The 22,335-nt window shown below is 34.7% G+C and overlaps 3 protein-coding genes across 3 annotated transcripts; all 3 read right to left on the bottom strand.

The window, feature by feature from the left end:
• Window positions 1–1,985: 1,985 nt before the first annotated feature.
• Window positions 1,986–3,554, bottom strand: LOC113555881. Its single transcript, XM_026960473.1, has one exon. It carries the CDS (start codon window positions 3,552–3,554, stop codon window positions 1,986–1,988), a length of 1,569 nt encoding a protein of 522 aa, XP_026816274.1.
• Window positions 3,555–3,687: 133 nt separating this feature from the next.
• On the bottom strand, window positions 3,688–4,635 carry LOC113555883. Its single transcript, XM_026960478.1, has one exon. The coding sequence runs from the start codon at window positions 4,633–4,635 to the stop codon at window positions 3,688–3,690; it is 948 nt and encodes a 315-aa protein (XP_026816279.1).
• A 6,255-nt stretch (window positions 4,636–10,890) lies between these two features.
• On the bottom strand, window positions 10,891–16,113 carry LOC113558507 (protein decapentaplegic-like). The gene is made up of 6 exons (XM_026963989.1): window positions 15,970–16,113; window positions 13,041–13,142; window positions 12,793–12,948; window positions 12,374–12,578; window positions 12,078–12,298; window positions 10,891–11,537 (listed from the first exon to the last, which is right to left on the bottom strand). The coding sequence occupies exons 1-6, from the start codon at window positions 16,010–16,012 to the stop codon at window positions 11,137–11,139; spliced, it is 1,128 nt and encodes a 375-aa protein (XP_026819790.1). The 5' UTR covers window positions 16,013–16,113; the 3' UTR covers window positions 10,891–11,136.
• Between the last annotated feature and the right edge of the window lie 6,222 nt (window positions 16,114–22,335).

Here is a 22,335-nt window from a genome sequence, read left to right as displayed (position 1 = left end):
ATATCATCGTCGCATCAGTTACGGGTTTATAGAGCCGTGTGTCCGCCAGTGATTTTCCAGATGGTCTTTTTGTTTGAACGACTTGTTACACACGTCACACGAGTACGGGTTTTCACCCATATGCGTCCGCCGATGCACTGTCAAATTACTGTTTTGAGTGAACGACTTATAACACACGTTACACGAGTACGGTTTTTCACCCGTATGCGTCCGCAAATGCACTTTCAGATTGCCGTTTCGAGTGAACGACTTATCACACACATCACATGGGTATAGATTTTCACCCGTGTGCGTACGCGGGTATACCTTCAATTCACTGTTAGTGACAAACATTGGGCTACAAACGTCGCACAAATAGTATTTCATTCTCGTTCCTGTCCGTCGACGCATCGACAGATGACTGTTCGGAGTGAATGTTATGCCGCATACATCGCACAAATACTGTCTACTTTTGGCACGTGTCATCAGAATACTAGTGATATTGTTCATTATATTATTATTAATTCTGATGAAGATTTCGTCACAGGTATTTCTCAGTTGTAGTTAATAGTTTAAAAATCAAAGGTTAACTTTTTAAGTTATTATGATATCTAAGTACATGCCTATTGGTACGAGAATACGAATGTTTTAGAAAACTTATACACAATTTAATGTACTGAAAATAAGATTGGTCGTAAACACAATGTTTTAAGCCAGTATTGTTTTTATCTCCGTTTAAAGTAAACAAATTATATTGAAAACAAAATTTAACTGATTTTTTTATGAACTGTGGTCAAACCGGAAATAATTAAATCTTGTAATTTTTATCATAACATAAAAAATGTAAAATAATACTGTAGGATAACGGATGAATATAGAAATCTATTGTTTGTTACGGAAGGAAGTTATATATTTGATACGGATTAATTTAATATTAAAATGCACGTATGCGACGCGAAAACAATAGAACGAACGACAAAAGTACCGCACGACGGGGACGAAGAACCTAACGAACGGTATGACAGTCGGTGCAATGCCAGAATACTCAGACTATTGCCCCATGAACTGCGACAGAGATATCGATCAGTACAATGCCGGAATACTCTGACTATTGCACCATTGACCAATATCAATACCGTCCGATAGGTTCGGGGAGGGAAAATCTTTCACCTGAGATGCGCAAGTCTGCCCGGGTGGGTCTTACTACAGCTCAGGTGAAGGACTGGATACCGATGATCGGTCGTGCGGCCTTTTATATGCTAGTTTTTCGGCAATTACAACGGCCGGTCTCGTGTTCTGTGACTAACTGCGGGTCGTCGGTCCCGTGTTCTGTGACAGAAACCCGAAACCGCGAAAGTGTAATCGTCGAAAAACGCATATAATAATACAAATAATAATTATATAATAGAAAAATAATAATAATAATATTTATCATATTAATTGGATAAAAACAATGAGATAATATAAGGTGGGCGGGAGGGCAGTGGTGTGCGTTATCTTCGCGACTGTGTATGTGAACATGCTGCCCCCTTTGAATGCTTTCGGCATTCAACATATTGGCAAAGGACAGAGTTTAACTGTTGGACGTTTGAAAAGCCCATTCTGTGTCTGCACCGTGGCTACTCGAACAATTCCGTCTAACCCAGGATGCAGTTGAACTACCCGGCCCAGTTTCCAATGCAGCGGTGCGGTGGGTTCACGGATAAGGACTAATTTGTCCACCTTGAGGTTTTCTTGGTGTGTTGACCATTTGGTTCACCGTTGCAGGGTCTGTAAGAAGTCCGTCTGCCAACGGTTCCAGAAATGGTGATGTAGGTCCTTGATAAGTCTCCAGCGCTGGTATCGGGACATTGGAATTGAGCTGAGGTCTGGGTCAACAGTGGCTGTGCTGGGCATGAGTGTCAAGAAATGACTGGGTGTGAGAACCTCAAAGTTATTTGGATCGGGACTCAGAGCGCCCAACGGACGGGAATTCAATGTTGATTCGATCCGAGTTAACAACGTTGTCAATTCTTCATATTTGAGTCGTTGGAGATCAAGCGTCGATAGAGTAATGTTTTGACTGATTTTACTCCAGCCTCCCACAGGCCTCCAAAGTGGGGGGCAGATGGTGGGTTGAAGTGCCAAGTGAAGTTTCGTGCAGTGAGGTAATCACGGCATTTGTCTTGGTACTCTGCAGACTGCGGAAATTCGTCGACTGTCCGGAACAAATTGGCAGCACCCACAAAGTTGGTGCCACAGTCGCTGTGGATTTCCTGAATCAGGCCCCTGCGTGAAATGAATCGACATAGAGCCATAAGGAATGTTTCTGTGGATAAGTCTGAAGCGAGTTCTAGATGTAGCGCCTTTGTGGTCATACAAACGAACAGACAGATGTATGCCTGGCATGATACAGTTCTGCGGGTTGTTGACGTTCTTAACGATATAGGACCAGCATAATCAACTCCTGTGACTAAAAAAGGTTTTACTTGTTGTAATCTGAATTTCGGTAGGTTTCCTATCAATGGTTGAAGTCCACGAGGACGGAGTCGGTAACAGGAAATACAGGTACGGAGTCGAGATCGAATGATCTGGCGACTTGCTACAATCCAGTATTGTTGTTGTATGATGGTTTGTAATGTTGTGGCTCCAGGATGTTTGTGATGCTGATGGTAGTCATCGATGATCAGGTCAGTGAGTCGATGTGACCGAGGCAGAAGGATCGGATGTTTCTGTTCGTACGGAATGTCCGCGTGAATCAGTCGACCTCCAACTCGGATAATACCATGATCATCAAGAAAAGGATTTAAAGCACGCAGTTTGCTTTGACTTTGATGATTTTGATCTCTAAGATAACTGTGTTCATCGGAAAAAGATTGCTTCTGCACTGCGATAATGATAATTTCAAATGCGTGAAGTTGTTCAGAAGGTGATGGGTTGACAGCTAGTGGGTTAATGTCCGTAAAAAATCGTATACAGTATGCAATTATACGAATGATCTTCTTCAATGACGAGTGGCGAAGGAACAGCTGATCGAAGATGCTTGTTTCCGAGGTTGATAGTAGAGTGATAGGCCGTGCCTCGCTGATTATAGGATCAAGCATATCAGGCGTAGACATTGGTGGCCAAGCGCTGTCATCCTGGACCAAGAAGGCGGGTCCGCTCCACCACATTGGATGGTGTAGCTCGTTCGGGTAGAGTCCACGCGAGGCACAGTCAACTGGGTTATCACCTGTCGGGACGTATCGCCATAATGATGGTGGTGTGAGACTCTGAAGCTGGCTGGTTCTGTTTGCAACGAACGTAGCCCATTTGTGTGGGGAGGATTTTATCCACGCGAGGGTGGTATTTGAGTCTATCCAGGCGTGCATCGCAGAGATGGAGAGTAGAGGCTGGTAGACTTCGTGGACGTGATGTAACAGTTGAGCGGCTAATACTGCCCCACACAACTCTAGACGTGGGATTGTCACTCGCTTGAGAGGCGATACCTTGGTTTTTGCAGTTATAAGATGGCATTGAACTGCCTCCCCATAGTCACAACGCAGATATACAGCTGCTGCATAGCCTTTCTCGGAGCTGTCTGTCGTGGAGTTCATATTTAACATCTCCGTCCATGGTGATTCTGCGTGGGATCTTCAAGTGCTGGATACATTGGAGTTCAAGCTGGTACCGCTGCCACTGTTTGAGCACTGAGTCAGGGATTGGATCGTCCCAGTCGATCCCAGACGTTCACAGTAACTGCATGAGGTGTTTTGCCAAAAAGGTGATTGGTGCGAGAAGTCCGAGTGGATCGAATATGTGAGCTAGATCCGATAACATCGAGCGTTTTGTAGTCTTGACATGGGGACGCTGAACCGTATAAGTAAACTGGTCCTGTTTGGGGTTCCATCGCATGCCGAGGATTTTGAGCCTCGCGCCCAAATCATCGTGGAATAGTACGTCAGGAGACATGGAGCGATCGCTGACAGGCACAGATTGGAGAATTATGGATGAGTTGCTGGCCCATTTCCTAAGTTTAAAGTGGCCTCGGTTGCATAGGAATATCACTTGTTTCTGACGATCAAGAGCCGCCTCTGGAGTGTTGGCCCCTGTAAGTATGTCGTCCACGAAGGTATCATGCATGAGTATATCAGCAGCCATTGGATATGTAGTTTTTTCGATTTCCGCTAGATGGTGTAATGTGCGTAATGCCTGATACGGTGCACAAGATGTCCTGTAAGTGACGGTGCATAAACGATATTCTTCGATTGGCTGGTCGCGGTTGAAACACCATAGAATTCTTAGATAATCTCTATGTTCGGGGTGGATTTCGATCTGCCGGTACATTTGTTTGATATCTGCTGTGAACAATATTTTGTGAACACGTGCTCGGATCAAAATCTGTGGTAGATCTTGTTGGAGCTTACGACCCGTATATAAGCTGCTGTTCAATGATCGTCCAACGGTAGTGGTAGCAGATGCATCGAAAACTACCCTGAGTTTTGTTGTAAGACTGTCTGGGCGTAAGATGCAGTGATGTGGTATATAGTAACGGTATGGAGTCATTTTTTGGTTTGTGGGAATGACTTCCATATGTTGACTTGTGAGGTAGTCTCTCATAAAATCTTTGTATTGTTGTGAGAGCCCTTCCTCACGTGATAATCGGTGCTCTAAATAATGAAATCGCTTAAGTGCCATACCTTTGGAATCTCCCAATATTGGATGTGGTTGTTTGAATGGTAGTGCAACGCTGAATCGCCCAGATACTAGACGCTTGACGGACGAAGTAAATATTGCTTCAGCTTACACTTCATCGGGACTCAGGTGTTCCGTGTGAGGGGGTTCTTCCATTTCCCAAAATTTACTTAGAGACTGTTCGAGTGATGTCTCAGTGGTGACGAGCATTGACGTAACTTCAGTAGTTGTACTTGGTGTGACTGGTCCCATCAGAACCCATCCGAAAACAGTGCTGAAGGCTGTTGGGTGTAACTGAAGTCTGGCAACACGGTTTCCGGTGAGGATAGATGGGGCGACATCGGCGCCCAACAGAATGTCAATTGGACCTTGAATATTAAATGTTGGATCCGCTAGATTCAATTTGTTCAAATGAGGCAACGCGGTGAATGTGAATGAAGTTTGAGTTAAGGGTTCCGTTACTTTTGCTACAATGTAAACATCAAGAGGAATAGACGGTTCTGAATTGTCTACTGGTGACATGCTGATCGTAATTGCGCCCGACACCGCGTTGACCGATGCACCCGAGAAGGCACTTATTTGTGTTGAACAACGACGTATAGGTAACGCTAGGTGATCTGCACTTTTCTTGGTAATAAAGCTAACCTGCACGCCCGTATCTAATAGGGCTCGGAACGTGTGTTTCTGGTTGTTCACTGACACGACACTGATGAGTAACGTAGATAGTAGTATGGTCTGAGGTTTATTTGTGGCAACGAACATTGATGTTGGCGACTGAATACCTGCGATGACGGGTGGGCTGGTTGGAAAGTGCAACAATGTGTGGTGTTTTTTATGACACGAGTGGCAAGTGTGTTTTGATGGACATGCTGCCGTAGAGTGTCCAGCGCCCAAACAGTTAATGCAGAGTTGAAATTTCTTCATGGTTTCGAACCGTTCTGTTGGGCTTTGGTTTATGAAAATTTGGCACTGGCGTATCGAATGGACCTGTGTACATAATGGACAAGGTTTTGACGGAGCGGGAGACTGGTTAGTGGTTGCAACCAGTGCTTTTGACGAGGATATAGGACGCTGACGATGGTCGGATTTCGAATTTGCAGAGGGTTGGAATCGACCAACAGAACCTTGAATCACTGCAGAATAAAGTCCTAACCGAGCTTCAGCGGACGGCACGTGAGAGCGCAAAAACTCAACGAATTCGGAAATTTGTGGTTGGTGCCGTTCACCAAGAATCATTTCCCACCGAGCACGAAGGTCATAATCCAAATATTTTTCGAAAATGTGGATCAAGATTGGACTCCATAGCCGGGTGGTTAGATCCAGGTTGTCCAAAGCTGCTGTATGTTCCAGAATTGACTGGATGAGAGATTTTATAGAACCGGCATCGTTAGATAGCACAGAATGTGGAACTAAAAGAGCTTCAAGATGGACTCTGACCAAATCCCTATTGTTCCCATATCGGGCACGTAATAAGCTCCATGCACTGGAATAGTTGGCGGCGGTAAATGGAAGGTGGACAACAAGTGATAACGCTTCATCTTCGAGAGATGTCTTTAGAAATTCAAATTTCTCTACGTCCGGAAGGTCTGCCATGTGGGACATAATTGAGTTGAAAAGATCGTCAAATCCTTGCCATTCCGTAATTGAACCAGATAACGTAGGGAACTTGCGTTTTGGTAGTTAATAGTGAGACAGATTTGCCATGCTATTATTTGGGCCCATGTTCGGAGCGACTGATTGATCATGGACTCGTCCCAGCGTAAAGTTATGTACATCAGAAAAGGCGGTGAGCTCGTAATAGAGATTGTCGAATGCAGCAGAGAGTGCCCAACTGTCCTTTGTATCAGTGACATCTATCGGCGCAATGCCTTGATTTACAGCCCGTTCCATGTACTGGATATCCTCTTCGACTTTTGCACGGATGTCGTTCACGTCTCGCAGCATGTTGTCAACTTTTGAACGTTTGCCGGCATTTTGAATATCAGCCTTGTATTCACCTGCGGCGATAATGAATGAGGTAATTCGGTCGGTATCACGGATGACCCGTGCGTCAGCTTCTACGTAACCAATTGATGCGGGAGGTACCATTGTAGAGGGTAAGATGAGATTACGCACATGAGATGATTGAAGATGATGGAAAATATGACGTGGTCACGGTTTGTTTTCTTTTCATCTGGCTCGAAGGACCAATTTTATGTAGGATAACGGATGAATATAGAAATCTATTGTTTGTTACGGAAGGAAGTTATATATTTGATACGGATTAATTTAATATTAAAATGCACGTATGCGACGCGAAAACAATAGAACGAACGACAAAGGTACCGCACGACGGGGACGAAGAACCTAACGAACGGTATGACAGTCGGTGCAATGCCAGAATACTCAGACTATTGCCCCATGAACTGCGACAGAGATATCGATCAGTACAATGCCGGAATACTCTGACTATTGCACCATTGACCAATATCAATACCGTCCGATAGGTTCGGGGAGGGAAAATCTTTCACCTGAGATGCGCAAGTCTGCCCGGGTGGGTCTTACTACAGCTCAGGTGAAGGACTGGATACCGATGATCGGTCGTGCGGCCTTTTATATGCTAGTTTTTCGGCGATTACAACGGCCGGTCTCGTGTTCTGTGACTAACTGCGGGTCGTCGGTCCCGTGTTCTGTGACAGAAACCCGAAACCGCGAAAGTGTAATCGCCGAAAAACGCATATAATAATACAAATAATAATTATATAATAGAAAAGTACTAATATTAATTACAATAATAATAATAATAATATGGTATAGTAATTATATAATAGAAAAATAATAATAATAATAATGATATTTATCATATTAATTGGATAAAAACAATGAGATAATATAAGGTGGGCGGGAGGGCAGTGGTGTGCGTTATCTTCGCGACTGTGTGTGCGAACAAATACAGTTATATATCTGCAGGAACACATTATAATAAAGCATGTATAAAAAGTGTTTCACTTAACATGTTTCCGGTTAACGAGTTTTCTAAGAACTTGAACGCGTTAAACAAGGGCTTATTGTATATTAGTATATTATAATAGATACAAATATAAACATATAATTTATTATTGTATTATTCGTTTTAAATTTTCGAGACTATAAAAGTTCAAGATTTTTAAACTACAAAACAATATGTAACTACTTGTGATTTTCAATTTTGTAAGAATAATTTGTACTTGAAATGCTTACTTAGAAAAAAATCAAGAGAATATAATTTTATTGTTTTTTTTTCTCTACAAAATGTTTATATAAAAATCATATTTATAATATTATTGTACGCAATATTTATTCAAATTATAATTTAAAAAACATTAAGTATTTTTTTTCATATTTCAACAAAAAAACCGTTGAATACAGACAGGGAGCTTGAGGTATGTTCCTTATATGTTCCTACAACTTTTAGGCTAAGCCTATTTAGAGTATACAGTATGCGTATATTATATAGATTGAGGTACTTTTTACAATTTTAGTCATTACCACATTCAAGTAAACCTGAAACATTTTTGGTTTCAGTTAGTTCCCTCACATCAGTTATAAAAATCGGTAGTGACAAAAGTCATAACACTGGCATGCCGATTTTTCCAGAAGATTTGGGAACAAAAGACATTGGCCCAAAACAATCAGTATTGCGTGCAAGTCCCATTAAAATTATATTAAAAAAATATTATTAACAATTATAGACTATATAATTAGATCCAAATAAAATTGAAATAGAAAACTAAGAAGTCATTGTTAAATTAAATATAGATACAGTATAACTTGCTTAAGACGCTGTTTTCCATCGGTACCTAGACATTCCCAATACTTAGTCAATGTAAAAACCACCCGTTATGACGCTCGGTTTTTCTCTATCGCATCGGATAAAACGCTCTTTTGTTGACCGGATAATCCAGTATCTACTCTTACAATTACTGCTGATTTGCAACATCTATCAGAAATTCGAAAAGTATTATCTCCTGTAGAAAATGCTGAATTAATGTTGGGTAGTCTTTTAACAAAATGGAAAACTTTTTTACTGAAACGGTTTGTAAGAAACGTAAGCAAATAAAAATAGAAATGTTATTGTTTTTTGATTTAATAAACAATAATAAAATACTCAATTGTAATTTTTTTTTTATATTAAATTCAATAATAAAAACAATTAACTCCATATTTCAATCACTTACTTTTTTTTCATTCTCGCATAAAACGCTTTCCCGTTTAAGACGTTCTAAAAAGCGTCTTAAGCGAGTTTTACTGTATATCCATTAACCAAATTTGGCGTTAAAAAGAGAGCATTTTCGTCAAATTTCTATTTTAAATTCGGTTGGATTGAGTATAGTAAAAAAAATTATGCAGTTTTCTGTTTTAATTGCTATCATTTCTCAAATAATACTCATAATAAATGTTAATAGTTAATAATAGTACATATTAGAAACTGGAGAAAAGTAAATTTAAACTTTTAAATATATAATATGATTACTGATTAGTAATAACATGTACAGTGATTCTTGGTAACTCAAAGTTTAAGGGGAAAAATTTCGAGTTATTAAAAACTTATAAAATATGTTTTTATTTTTAATATAAAAACATTGTCGCGGTCGTTATCGCTTATTTAAGTTCGCGAGAACGCGACTCACGACCGGTCAAGTCGCGGGGTCAGAGAACCAGTCGTTAAAGATCCTTTAAGCAATCAGTTAGTCAATAAATATGTAGGTTTTTTAAATATTCGTACAGGTACTCGTAAGCTTTTTGAACGTTTGCAAAAATGGCATTCAATATACACATATCTGGACCAGAAATGATTATGCATAATAAAACAATAGCAGATAAATTGTATAACAATGAAGGTCTTTTTGGTGTAAGATATTTGATATTATACGATGCTTACGCATAATATACAGTTCTTTACATACATTTATAATATAATATATATACCTATTATGTATTTTAGTAAATATATGTTTATCAAATCCATGTATACAGATGGACTGTTCTACCGGTAAATAATACGGTCATCCAAAATTGAAAAAAGACGTTTTAGCAATGGCTACTGAATTTAAAAACATAATCTTGGACCCGTGTCCAAGATGTCTCCGTAGACGTCGAAATGATTACAGACTATGGCTCGTACGAAGCGCAAGTAGTTATGTTAGCTGGGATTGGTCGGAACAACTATAGCTGCGTTAGATCACAGTTCAAGAAAAAGTAATAGTAATTATTTGATTTCGTACAATTTTATAGCTTGATTTGTTTCGTTTTATTTATCATTAACCCGCGATAACTCACACTGTTAGAAAAAATCTAACATTCAACCTATTTTTAGAATAACAATAATTGATTTAATGATAAATAGTCGTCCTTCCATAAATGCTTTATCTATATAATTATAGAACTAATAACATCATAATAGAAGATAAGATAACATTATTTATCAATTATTTTCAGTTTATTGTTGACGGTAAACAAATTGTTTGTAATAATCTAACCAGCGAGTGATCACGACACCCGAGTTGTTAGTAATAATCTAACACGCGAGTGATTACGTGGTGTTTTTTGTATGTGTGTAAAATTCAAATTAACATTTTCAAACAAATATCATTAGTTTTAGTGTCAAGTGTCAATTTATGATATCGTTTTCTATGTACTTGTTTACTGTAATAATGAACAACGATAAAATTACAAATAAAGTAATAGAATGGTTGCAAAAAGATGAAGATACAAACATCAGTGATCTGAACTCAGAAACGGATACAGAATCTGAGTATTCAAATCATGACACAGAATCAGAACAGTCAGGTAATAGTGATTTTGATAATACACATAGGTACCCTAGCTTTTTGTCAAAATTTAAAATCAACTGTATAATTTAGATTGACCTCAGTACACAAGTTAGGAGCGAGCTCCGTCGGCAAGAGCCGACTAAACGACCGTTAAATCCGCCATTGTAGGTACTTAACCAAACCTGTAGTTTTTATGAACCCCTATAATTATTTTTTTTGAAAGATATTTTATACAATAAATGCTATAAATGAATATTTCATGGGTTCCTAATGCATATTTTTATCTAACTTACAAGTCTAAATAACATTTATAAGATAAAATTTTCTCAATTATGTAATATACAATATTATATAAACTTTATTAAATATTATTACACAATCTTAATTTCATTATCTATTATATTATGCAATGACACATGTATGTTGTATATGTGTTATGTATAAATAATAATTAATCGTTAAAAAATAAAAGCTAACAAAGTAATATCCAAAACAAATGCTGTTATAATGGTTTTCGGAATGAACACGCCAAATTACAGAATAAGACGATAAAGTAAACAATGCCGTAAAGGTTAGGTGTGCGTTAATGTTTGAATTAAATAAATAGCCGGAAATATAATATACAAAAAACGTGAACCATTGATATATACAGTGTCAACGATATCGTTGAATAGGACGCGTGTAGTCGTGACATAATGTGTATGCGATGGCCTCATCTACACCCGCACTCGTCCACGGACATGTCCGGATAGTTTTTCACCACCAACTTTCCATCGGCGTCCACGTAGAGCAACGTTTGCGAACTCTGCTTGGTCGGTACGCAGCACGACAGAGGAACCAGCGCCGGGTTGTAGGAGTTCATCAGCGTCTGCATGACCGCGTGATTGGACGCGTTGATGTGACTGGCCAACGGAAACGCACACTTCCCGTGGCAGTAGAACGCATCGTACCCCGGCGGCGCCCTAATCCAATCGTTGAATCCGACCTCCTTGAAGTCCACGTACATCGAATACCGCTGGCAGATCTTCTTTTTCGTCTTCTTAAGCGGCCCACCCGGTTGGACGGCCGACCGTTTGCTGCGTCGCATCATTTGTTCCAGCGTGCTCTTCTCACCTGCACAAACATTCAATGACGTCATATTACTATTATCACATTGGATCATAATAACAATTAAAATTATAACGTAACAACAATAATATTATATTTCGTGTATATGTCTACATAATATTGTATTCGATTCAATCGTAATAACCATGCAGGGGTGTATTTTTTTATATTTATTTAAAAATGATAGAGCAGAGGCCAGGGAGGCACTAATAAAATATAAATTAGTTCTTATTACTTCGTCATACAAAATTTGAAAAATTACAGTTACCAACAATGAAGACTAAGTTCTAATGAGTAATGATTAAATAATAAGAAAAAAATAAAATAATTTGTAGATAAAATGGACCTTAATATATTGGCGACTGCCGAGACAATGGTTGTATAGCAAGTTAAAAATAAATTCGAATAAAAAATTGCGTTTAAAAGCATTTAGAAACTTTAGCGCTTGGAAAAACCCATCACATCTCACGAGTTTATTTTTTATTTACTTATCTATATAAAAATATTAATAAGTTAGCTCTATAGTTAAAATAACATTATTATTACTTTTTCCGTCGTCGGTGTAGACAAGTAGCAAAGTCTTTTCAGGTGACACAATATCAAACACGTTGAGCAAATGTCTCTGACTATCAGATGTAACGCATTGTACTAGCAATCCATGGTTCTCTTTAAACTTATTCATCGACAGTCTTTCTACAAAAGGCGTTACATCAAAACTTTCTGACTTTGAAACATTTGACATATTAATTGATTTCGAATCGATTATTCTATGAGTAAATATTTTATGAATTTAGCGATTATTAAATAATATAAATATAATAATATTAATTACTTATAATTACCTGAGAACAGGTTTTGAAAGGCCCTTCGTGCCAGGCTGGATTATATCATGCATAATTACATGAATAAATTCTTCATTTTGTAGAACTTTATCGTATAACATAGTAAAACGAACTTCAGCAGCTTTAATCTGTTCTTTTTCTGGTATAAAGTCTATATCGAACTGTAGCCTATATTTTTTAGATTTAGCATTTAATGGAGCTGATCCTATAAAAATATTATTTAATAATCATTAAAGGTACTCACTATTCATCAAATTTATACTAGTATTCATTAATGATTAACCTATAATATTTTAATAAAAAATTCAAAGATTTAAAGCATAAATTATAATTTATTTGCATTATATTATATAGATAAGCAATTTATAATTTGTATAAATATATAAAATGTAGGTATCTATACATAAATACACTATTACCTTTATTGTAATATGTCTTAGCAGTGTTAGCGGAAGTTGTGTGCAAACCAGGAAGAGGAAAATGTGTTGTCATTGCATTTGCCATAGAATTATACAGCTCCATTGTGGCAGATGGTATCTTCAAATTTTTCTCTACCACAGGTCTTTGGTTTAAACCTTTATAATAAAACAAAAATTAACAAAATTATATTCATTTTATCATTTTTGGATTAGTTATCGCAGTAATTAATGTATTATATAAATTTCACCTAATTTTGTAAGGAATTTGTTTTCCACTTCTTCGTATCCAGCGATGGCCGTCAAACCGGTGTGTAGCATAGCCAACAACAGTAGTATGGTAATCATTGTTTCTAAATTTAAAACAATTGATAAATTTATTAACAAAAGTAGAGCTCAAAATACGTATGTAATATTAATTTAAATTTAAATATAACCATTAAACACTGATTTTAAATAATGTACTTATAAAAAATATTCATCTATTACAAAATATTTGTAATATTTATTACTAATAACTTATTAGTTTATTATATTTTAACTAATTTTATATCATGACATAAAAGAATATCAATGCTCAAATTGGGGACGCATGGTTCTACTATTATTATTATTTTGGTGCTTGTGTAGCGTGCGATCTACCGCATACGTGTGCTCTACCTGTGATCTACTCATTACCTAGAGGCTGTGGGTCCGATAATATTTTAGGTATAGGTTAGTTGCGGCCCGAGTAATTATCATTACCTATGTACCTTACCTATATAATATATAATAGATAGTCTCCGATAGTCGATAATAGTTTAGTGAGCTTTCCGATTTCGACAACTCACGTAGTCCTTGTCTGTCTTTATTTTCGTCTATTTCCGTCATTCTTTTGTTTTTGTTAGATAGTTCCGTCATGCTTCTCAAAGATTTTTATATTCGTGTTGCAAGTTTAGAGCAAGCGTGCACTACATTCTTACGAGAACACCAACTTTTAAAAGATGTGAATAATATTGACCCTTGCCATAAGTGTTGTACAGAGATGTATGAAAAATGACGGAAGAACCGTAATAGTGAATTTGTGCCTATATTCAGGTGCCAAAAAAAAGGTCGTCAAACTTATCGTTCAGTTCGCCAAAGAAATGCCTTTTTTCACTTTACGGACATCAATAGCAGAGTTACATGTAATCTAACACTCGACGAGATTATTGAAATAGTGTTTATGTTTGTCATCGAAACACCTCTCATTCAGGCGGCTGAACTTGTTGGAAGATCCAACAAAACGATCACCGATTGGTATAACTTGTGTCGTGAAGTGTGCACTGCTGTAATTAAGAAAAAAAAACAAAAATGCTTGGCACACACGCAAACCCCATTCAAATAGACGAAGCCCGCTTCGCTGGTCGTCGAAAATATAACCGTGGTCGCATGTTAGGTGGAGATAAGCCACCAGAAAATACGGATGAAGGGCACAGGTCCAAAACAACCACAACCATGGTGCCAGGGTTGATGGACCGTGGGTTTTCGGTCTCAAGCATGGAAATGACAGTAGGTATTTTTACGTAGAACGCCGTGACAAGGATACTCTTTTACACATTATTAAAAGGTAAGGTGGTTCCGTCATTCACTCAGATGAGTGGCCATCATACCGATGTTTAACATCAGAAGGGTTCATTCATTTACGTATTTAATGTTATATTTTAATATGTATAAATATTAAATATTTGTATAAATTAAATGAATGTATACAATTTAATTTCAAATGAAAATAAATAATAATAATTAACACTACAAAACTACTCTCATAGTAACAGACAGTGCAGTAAACTTTGTAAAAGTTCTTAGGTATTATTATAATTTGCATTACTTATTAGTAGAGTTTAATAGTAATTTTTAACTATTCACAGTATATTTCATTACTGTGTATTAATATGTAACTAAAGAGTAAGGTTATTTGGTACGTATTTATTTTGTGCATAGTTCCTTATAGTATTACTTCTTTCTCACCTAGAAATTTATTGCACTATATAAATTCAAGCAAATTAATATTTAACTTAAAAATTGAAATTACAGAGTATAATATAATTTATCTTTGCTATTTTGTGTATTTTTATTTTTAATCATTCCTATAAAACAATCCTGAATCAATGTTTGATATCACGGGTAAATAATACGAACATATAAATATGTATGTATTATATATATAACCATTTTAGAAATGTATTTTTATAACTTAAATGTCAAATAATTATTTTAATTGTATGAAGAAAATATCGTGCGTGATGTGTATTATTTAGATACAGCATGTCGGATGGTGTGATTTTTACTTAATTTGTACATATAAGTAATTGGCTGACAACAATTTTTAGAACACCATAATTTAAACAATCAAAAAATAATTTACATACTGTGTGTTTTTAAAAATCAATTATAATATCATTATTATTTATAATAGATAATTCTAATGTAACTGATTATTAAAAACTTGAACGCATTCCTATTATCCATTTGTATGTTTTTTTTTATTTTAATGGGCAATAAAAATTAAAAATATCGCTTACTAAATGATTTTTATTTTATATGTATGTAGGTATATTCTTATTTTTAATAACAACTGACAACGCACCCATTGAAAACACACATTAGCAGTGTCAAAATAAAAATTTTTGTATAATATATATATGTAACAGGTATACAGTATGGTTTATAATAAAATAGTTGATAGTTTTTTCCTACGAATTTTATAAATTGTTTTCACGCATTGTGCTATTAGTTATCTTGTGTAAACAGAAGATTGGACTTTGTTATATGATTTATAACTACTACATGTTTTAATATTGAAATTTGTTTATTATAATATTTTATCGTGAGATTTAAAAAAATGTATTTGACAATAAAAGGGTAATTTTAAGTTGTAAATAATTCAATAAAAACATTCAATTCAACTTATGAAAAAAAGTATTCGTCATAATTAATAAGAAATAATTGCATTAAGTATTATAACATGTATGTATATATATATATATATATATATTTATGCCCGTGTTTAACAGTAGGTAAGTAGTTAATATGTATAGAAATTTATAGTCCGCCCTCCCGTTAATGTAGGCTGGATCCACGCCTGATCATGTTTCTGGTATAATGTGGTGTACGTACGGTGTACCATTATGATAAATAAATAAAACAATCACGGCTTACCAGATGTCGTAACGTAAGATTTTATTGAGGCGGATGACATCATTCCAGAAAAATGAGTGTGGACGCGAACGAATCGACGACAATATAACTGCCTATGATTTATAACAATGAACGGACGCTGTGTGACGCGCACTTAGCCGTTCATCGAACCAACTAGCTGTACATTATTATTAATACGAAGAGACGAAGACGATTCACTGATGCAGCGCGTGTACAATTATAATATTTTAATATTACAATGGCATTGTTATAATATGATAATTGTATTATTTTGCCGAAAAATCGCAGAACGAAAGCAATACGTACAAAATGCGTGCGGTGTTTCTGCTGCACAAGACCAAACTGCACATTCGATGGTGGCGAAATGATGACCGCAGGGTCTTCGGAGGGTATTGTTGGTCCATTGTACATAATATAATACAATGTATATATATATATATATATGCCCGAGCTGTGCACACGCTTGACAAAGCGACCCACCGCGCCGCGGGAAAACGAGACGAACGAGCACTCGCACGGGTTGAGAATGCGACGAGCGGGTAAACGCCGGGTGGCGAGTGCGTGTTTGTGCGATAGTTTGGTACGAGGGTGGGGAAGTCGATGGCCAGCAGGGCGTGGTTTTCGTATATCTGGAACCACATTTCTCGGAGGGTGCGATATAATAATATTCTATGTGTACGACTGTACGACGCATATTAATGTATGTACGAAGAATGTTATATACGTGTGGTGCTTGAGTTTGAAAAATAACGGTCGTACACAACCACTACAGAGACGCGCAAAAACGTGACAAATATTGCTTTGTACGCAGTTATATTATATTTCTTTATGGCCTGCACGTATTTCCGACGAGACTCGATGGCATAAACATCACTCCTAACTACAATTAAATCATTATCAATTTATAACATTTTTTAGAAATATTGTTAAATCGGAGGCGAACCGCTAAAAATACATAAGAATGATAATTGTGTAACGACTGTCGTGAATGGAATATTATATTAATTGGTAAAAAAACAATACAATATACAGTGCGTTCATATACACTTGTGACTTAGGAATTCGTAATGATATAGTTTGGAATTTTGGTATTAACTGATATTAAATACAATAAATGTTGACGTTTGTCATTTTCAAAAAATTTAAATTTGGCTAGCGTCAGCATGAATCTGGTAGTGTATAATAATTTATTATGGCATAGTAAACAATAAATATATTATAATATTATAAATTGTATATTCAATAAGCGGTTGTTTAAACGACATTAATAATAATTAATAATACTTGAATAAAATACTGTGTTATTGGAATATTCATATAAAAAAAAAAAAAACGCCGACGAATAATACATTGTTCCGTTCGATCATCTGGATACTAGATGAATAGAGATAGTTGATGCCTCGATGGGCTCGATGCAGTCGATGTCCAGCTGCTTTCTAAAAGCAGGTGTTTATAAAACAGCGGGCGGTCATAAGGGTCTTTTTTTTATTCATTTGTGTACATAAAGAACTACGAATAGCGACATATATCAATTTGCCAAGGCTGTTGATAAATGTTAGTGACACGAATCGATGTAAATTACGTAAATTAGGGCATAAATATTTAATTGTTTAAATATAATACATTAAATTCATTCATATTCCAACACCATGTATGGAAACTTTTTAAAAATCAATTCCTTCTATTTTTTAGACTGGATTAGTAATAATAACTATATTAATAAATTGTGTATAATTTATGTATCTTTTTACAAAAAATTCTCTAATTTTTATTCCATAACAATGAACTTCTCAAATTATTACATGTATTAATTAACATGTTTTTTTTACAATTTACTCACACCGGGCTTCACAAAGTCAATAACTACAGTTGGTAACAAACACTAGTGTTTAGTGTTTGAAATCACTATAGGGTAAAATATTTCACAAAAACGTGAAACATCGATTTTTTTTTAAATCAATTATTGATGATAATTATAATATAGTCCATAAATTGTAGTTTTAATCATTAATATTAATATTTAATGCAATCAATGTTGTGGTCGATAATATTCGAAAAAATGACACCATGATGGTACAACTATCATTATGACTAAGCATATATTTATAATACAAGTTAAAAGTATATGTATATTATTTAATAATTTTATTAAAAGACTGAAATTCGTAAAATTTTCAATTACTACATACGTATTGTAATATATTTTCTGATATCTTACTATATAAAATCGAAAATTGAAACTTTTGACGCTAATATTTTCAGAAACTCAGCTACTCAACCGATTATCTTAATTTTTTTAATAGAAAATTACATCACGGAGAAAGTTCCTATTGCAATAACATTTGTCCAAGTTAATAAACAGTTGAGTTATCTATTAATTAAAATAAATGTGTAAATTGTATACTTAAATACATAATTTTATGGCCCGCAGGTTTCCAGCTACCTGTAACCTGACCTTTTTGTCCGTCAAATTATGTGTTTAATGTCGGCTTATATAGGTATGAATTATTGTTCTGAATTTATTGATAAAAATAATCTCAGGCATTGCACGTATACCAACAATATGCACCATGATTCTTTTATCATAATACACTCATTATTTATTTAATAGTGATACCACTATCAACTTTTGATTTTCAAATGGCAACTTACATTTAAAATGTACTGTATTAATAGGGCTGGTTTTTTTTTTATGAATTTTAACGTTAAAATTATTATTTTTCTTTAATTTTTTAGCAAGATATAGCTTTACAAAATTGGGTGGTTTTCGGTTTTTATAACACTCTTGTTTCTTAAGACCAGTAGTCACATGGGTAATAGATAATAAACGCCACATATTTTCATATGTAATACTCGTTATTGACTATCGACGCAGTAATGAACTATGTATCTGTAGACTGTAGTTATGCCAACGTCTCACAGCCGTAATAACCTGTAGGAGGAACACCTAAAAACCTCAAACTACCCAACTTTAAGCAGTTATAACTCATTATCGGTTAAATTAAAAAAAATGATTTTAACATTAAAATTCATAAAAAAATTAGCCCTACTATTTTATGACATTTTAAATATAGGTTACTATTTGAAAATCAAAAGGTGATAATAGTTTATTAAATAAGAGTGAAGAAAATAAAAATTTCAGCTTGAGAAAAGCATAATACACAATATTTAGAAAAATTAATAAAGAAAGTCAATTTTTGACAAAAATAATGTGTATAATGATAAAAAAATCATTTTGTATATAAGGAATATTTGTATACCCAATAGCATTTGCCTGTTACGCACCATTGTCGACAGACGGCGATTTGTCGTCGGTGGCTACTATATATATTCACGTAATCACAATGTTAAAAGGTTGAAATAATTGAGTCCTACGCCTACAGTATCGGCAAGTCCTTGACATCAGTTTATTCATATCTGTAGATTTTATTACAATAATCGGTTAATTGATTGAAAAAATGCAACGCTAGGTAGGACAGTTATGTATTGTTTAAATAATGGAAATATCATCTATACACCAAATCAGCTAACCGAATATATTATTTATCCTCCCGCTAAATGTTAGAGCATTAGGCAATCAAATTCAACACGGTAGAAGACGATTTACTCAAATTTATTAAAAAAATGAAATAATTAATCAATTAGCATCTTTTATTCAATAATTGAAGTGATTATTATTTTAAAATATATCATATTTTATTTTGTTCTAACAAATTGACGGGTGTAGCCCTTTGTTTGCAATATATTTGGGTTATAATATTAAATTATTAAAAAGGTATATTGATATATTATCCCAATAAGATTTATGAGGCGAGCGCACCCGTGATTATATACATAATATATTGATTTAAACCGGGACACTGGCGTTTTTAGTTAGCTTGTTAAAGGCGCAATAGTACGTAATTCGACCAATGACATTATATTTATATGCTAATGTAATATTATTATCGCACTATTTATTATTTACACTACTATTATTATTTATTGGGTATTATATTTTATAAATGTTAACCTTGTGTAACCATAGTTGTACAACACAATAAAAACCAAGAAATACGGCTGACGGAATTTTTATAAGACCGGTTTAGGTCCCGCGAACACGCTTTTGTGTCCTATTCAGCCGTCAACCACTGGTCCGGCGGGCAGTGTGTGGGAGGGTAGGCATAGAGCACCTGTTTCAAAAACCGAGGGAGTCGGAACACCACATGGAGCTACATAACCACCCACGATTGACCACCCAAATGCATAACCCGCTCTATTCGATCGAATAATTGATTAATGTACACGTCGAACAAAACATTTTTTTTTTTTTTGGCTCAGTGACGTTCTGTAGATATCAAGTTCATAACGAAAACCACTTACCATTACGAGTGATAGAGCAATAATAATATTTGTATTTGGTTCTAATAAAATCTAATATTCATTAAATTTTGAATTTTCTATGTTTTATCCTGACCTTCCACGTAACATCAATAATTGATGTGTCAAAATTATTTTGACAAACACCAACCAATGGCTGAAGACATCATAGCTCACGTAATATTTTTCATTTACTATTTAATGAATCAATTTAAATTTAATCCAGTTAAAATTAATTAATATGGTGTACTTTAAGTAAATATCATATTTGGTAGTAATAACTAAGTTATCATTATTAATGAATGTACAACTGCTAGGCAGTCTCAGTGGCGTATTTAGGGGGCAGGGGGCAAATACCTTGATCAGTGTAGTACATATAAATATATAATGTAAATGACATAACTAAAAGTATAACTGCAATCTGCATTTAATATTGCCATTTGTACCAACATAATTTAAAATATGTTTAAGGGTAAAAATTAAAAATAATTAACCATTTATCATTTGAATATAATTTAAATAATTTATTTACATACCATAATTAGTTTTTTTCCCGAGTGCTCCAGTGTGGACATTACTGACACTAGTGAACCAACATTGCACACATGCCATTTATGTAGAATGTGGTTTCTTCATCCATATAATGTGAAGGAACATATAGATATTAACCATCGTCAACAGTGGCAGAGTAAAAAAAAAAAATGATTTATCCCTGGTAAGTTTTTAATTCAATCTAATTCCAAAAAAAAATTAATAATCTGTATTTATTAATTTTTGTACAGGAAACGATTAATGTTATTTCGCCAACAATAAAACATATTAGTTCAAAAAAAAAAAATTATTTTGATGGATACCTTAAATTTTTTCTTACAAAGTCAAGGCTATCATGGTCATGTATTGTTTTTTTCTCAATTAGAACCGACAGCAGAGGAGGATTTGTTTGCATAATACTACTCCTCTGCTGCCAATGTATTTATTGTTGTTATGATCAAATCTGCAATGTACCTTAATTTTTCTATTCTTTTTTTTAGAAATTACCGATACAGATAAATTAATACCAAGCTTGAATGATATATTTTATTCAACATTTAAAAATGTGTATAGAACAGGAAAAAATATTGAAGTTAACTATTTAAGTTAACAAATAACTTAGATATAGATAGAATACTATCAAAGGATATTAAGTACATTTATAGCTGTTCAAAATTATTTATTGTAAATAAAAAATTAAAATACAGCAAATTGAAGAGGAATAATTTCATTCAAAGAATCGCTAATATCTTAAGCAGTAAAATGTTTTTGAAAACCATGCAATTTAATAATTTGATGTAATTATAAACTAATGGCCTAATTGACAGGCTTAAAAAAAGATCAATAAAAACAAAGTAAAACACGTAAAAATATACAACAAATATGCGAAAAAAATGGTCAGTAACTTACAACTATCATGATACATAAAGATAACTGGCATAAATCCAATAACATGAAAAGGAAAAAAATTATGAAATTCTTTAGTTTTGCATATTTTTACGTTTTTTATTTATTTTTTTTACTTATTTAGGAAAGTTAAGATTGTGAATTTTGTAACAGGTTGCTTCAAGATGATTGTATGGAATTTTTTGATTCACCTTGCAATAGTGAGATTGCATATGATTTTATAGAGTTACCTGGGGTGCACCATGAGGAAGTGAACTAACTTATACTATTTGGTTATTATTATTTATTTAATTATCTTGACTTACAAACGTTTTTAAAACGCTGGGCGAATGTAATAATATTTTATTATGTCTATAATTTAATATTAAGAGGACGTAGAACTCGCATGTGTTGTCTCCGTCTTATATATGTGCGACATGGCAAACTTTCGTTCACTATTTTCAATATTGTGGTGTTAGTTTTAATATAAGAGTAAACTGACCTATTATAAAATTTAAACGTAAGATAATTATCCAGGGCCCCAAGTTGCTTTTTAATTATATTGTTATTTTTAAGTACGTTATGATCATT

The sequence above is a fragment of the Rhopalosiphum maidis genome, chromosome 3 (genome assembly GCF_003676215.2).
Source record: "Rhopalosiphum maidis isolate BTI-1 chromosome 3, ASM367621v3, whole genome shotgun sequence".
In the NCBI taxonomy this organism is placed as follows: Eukaryota; Metazoa; Arthropoda; class Insecta; order Hemiptera; family Aphididae; genus Rhopalosiphum; species Rhopalosiphum maidis.
Note: the sequence above shows the minus strand (reverse complement) of the source record. Positions and strands in the feature narration are given on the sequence as shown.

Coding starts and splice junctions, on each gene's coding strand:
- LOC113555881 (XM_026960473.1), bottom strand. CDS start 3,554: ATGAACTCCACGACAGACAGCTCCGAGAAAGGCTATGCAGCAGCTGTA.
- LOC113555883 (XM_026960478.1), bottom strand. CDS start 4,635: ATGGCACTTAAGCGATTTCATTATTTAGAGCACCGATTATCACGTGAG.
- LOC113558507 (XM_026963989.1), bottom strand. CDS start 16,012: ATGATGTCATCCGCCTCAATAAAATCTTACGTTACGACATCTG. Junction 13,143..15,969: donor ATCTTACGTTACGACATCTG/GTAAGCCGTGAT, acceptor TTTTAAATTTAG/AAACAATGATTACCATACTA. Junction 12,949..13,040: donor CAAATTCCTTACAAAATTAG/GTGAAATTTATA, acceptor TTTATTATAAAG/GTTTAAACCAAAGACCTGTG.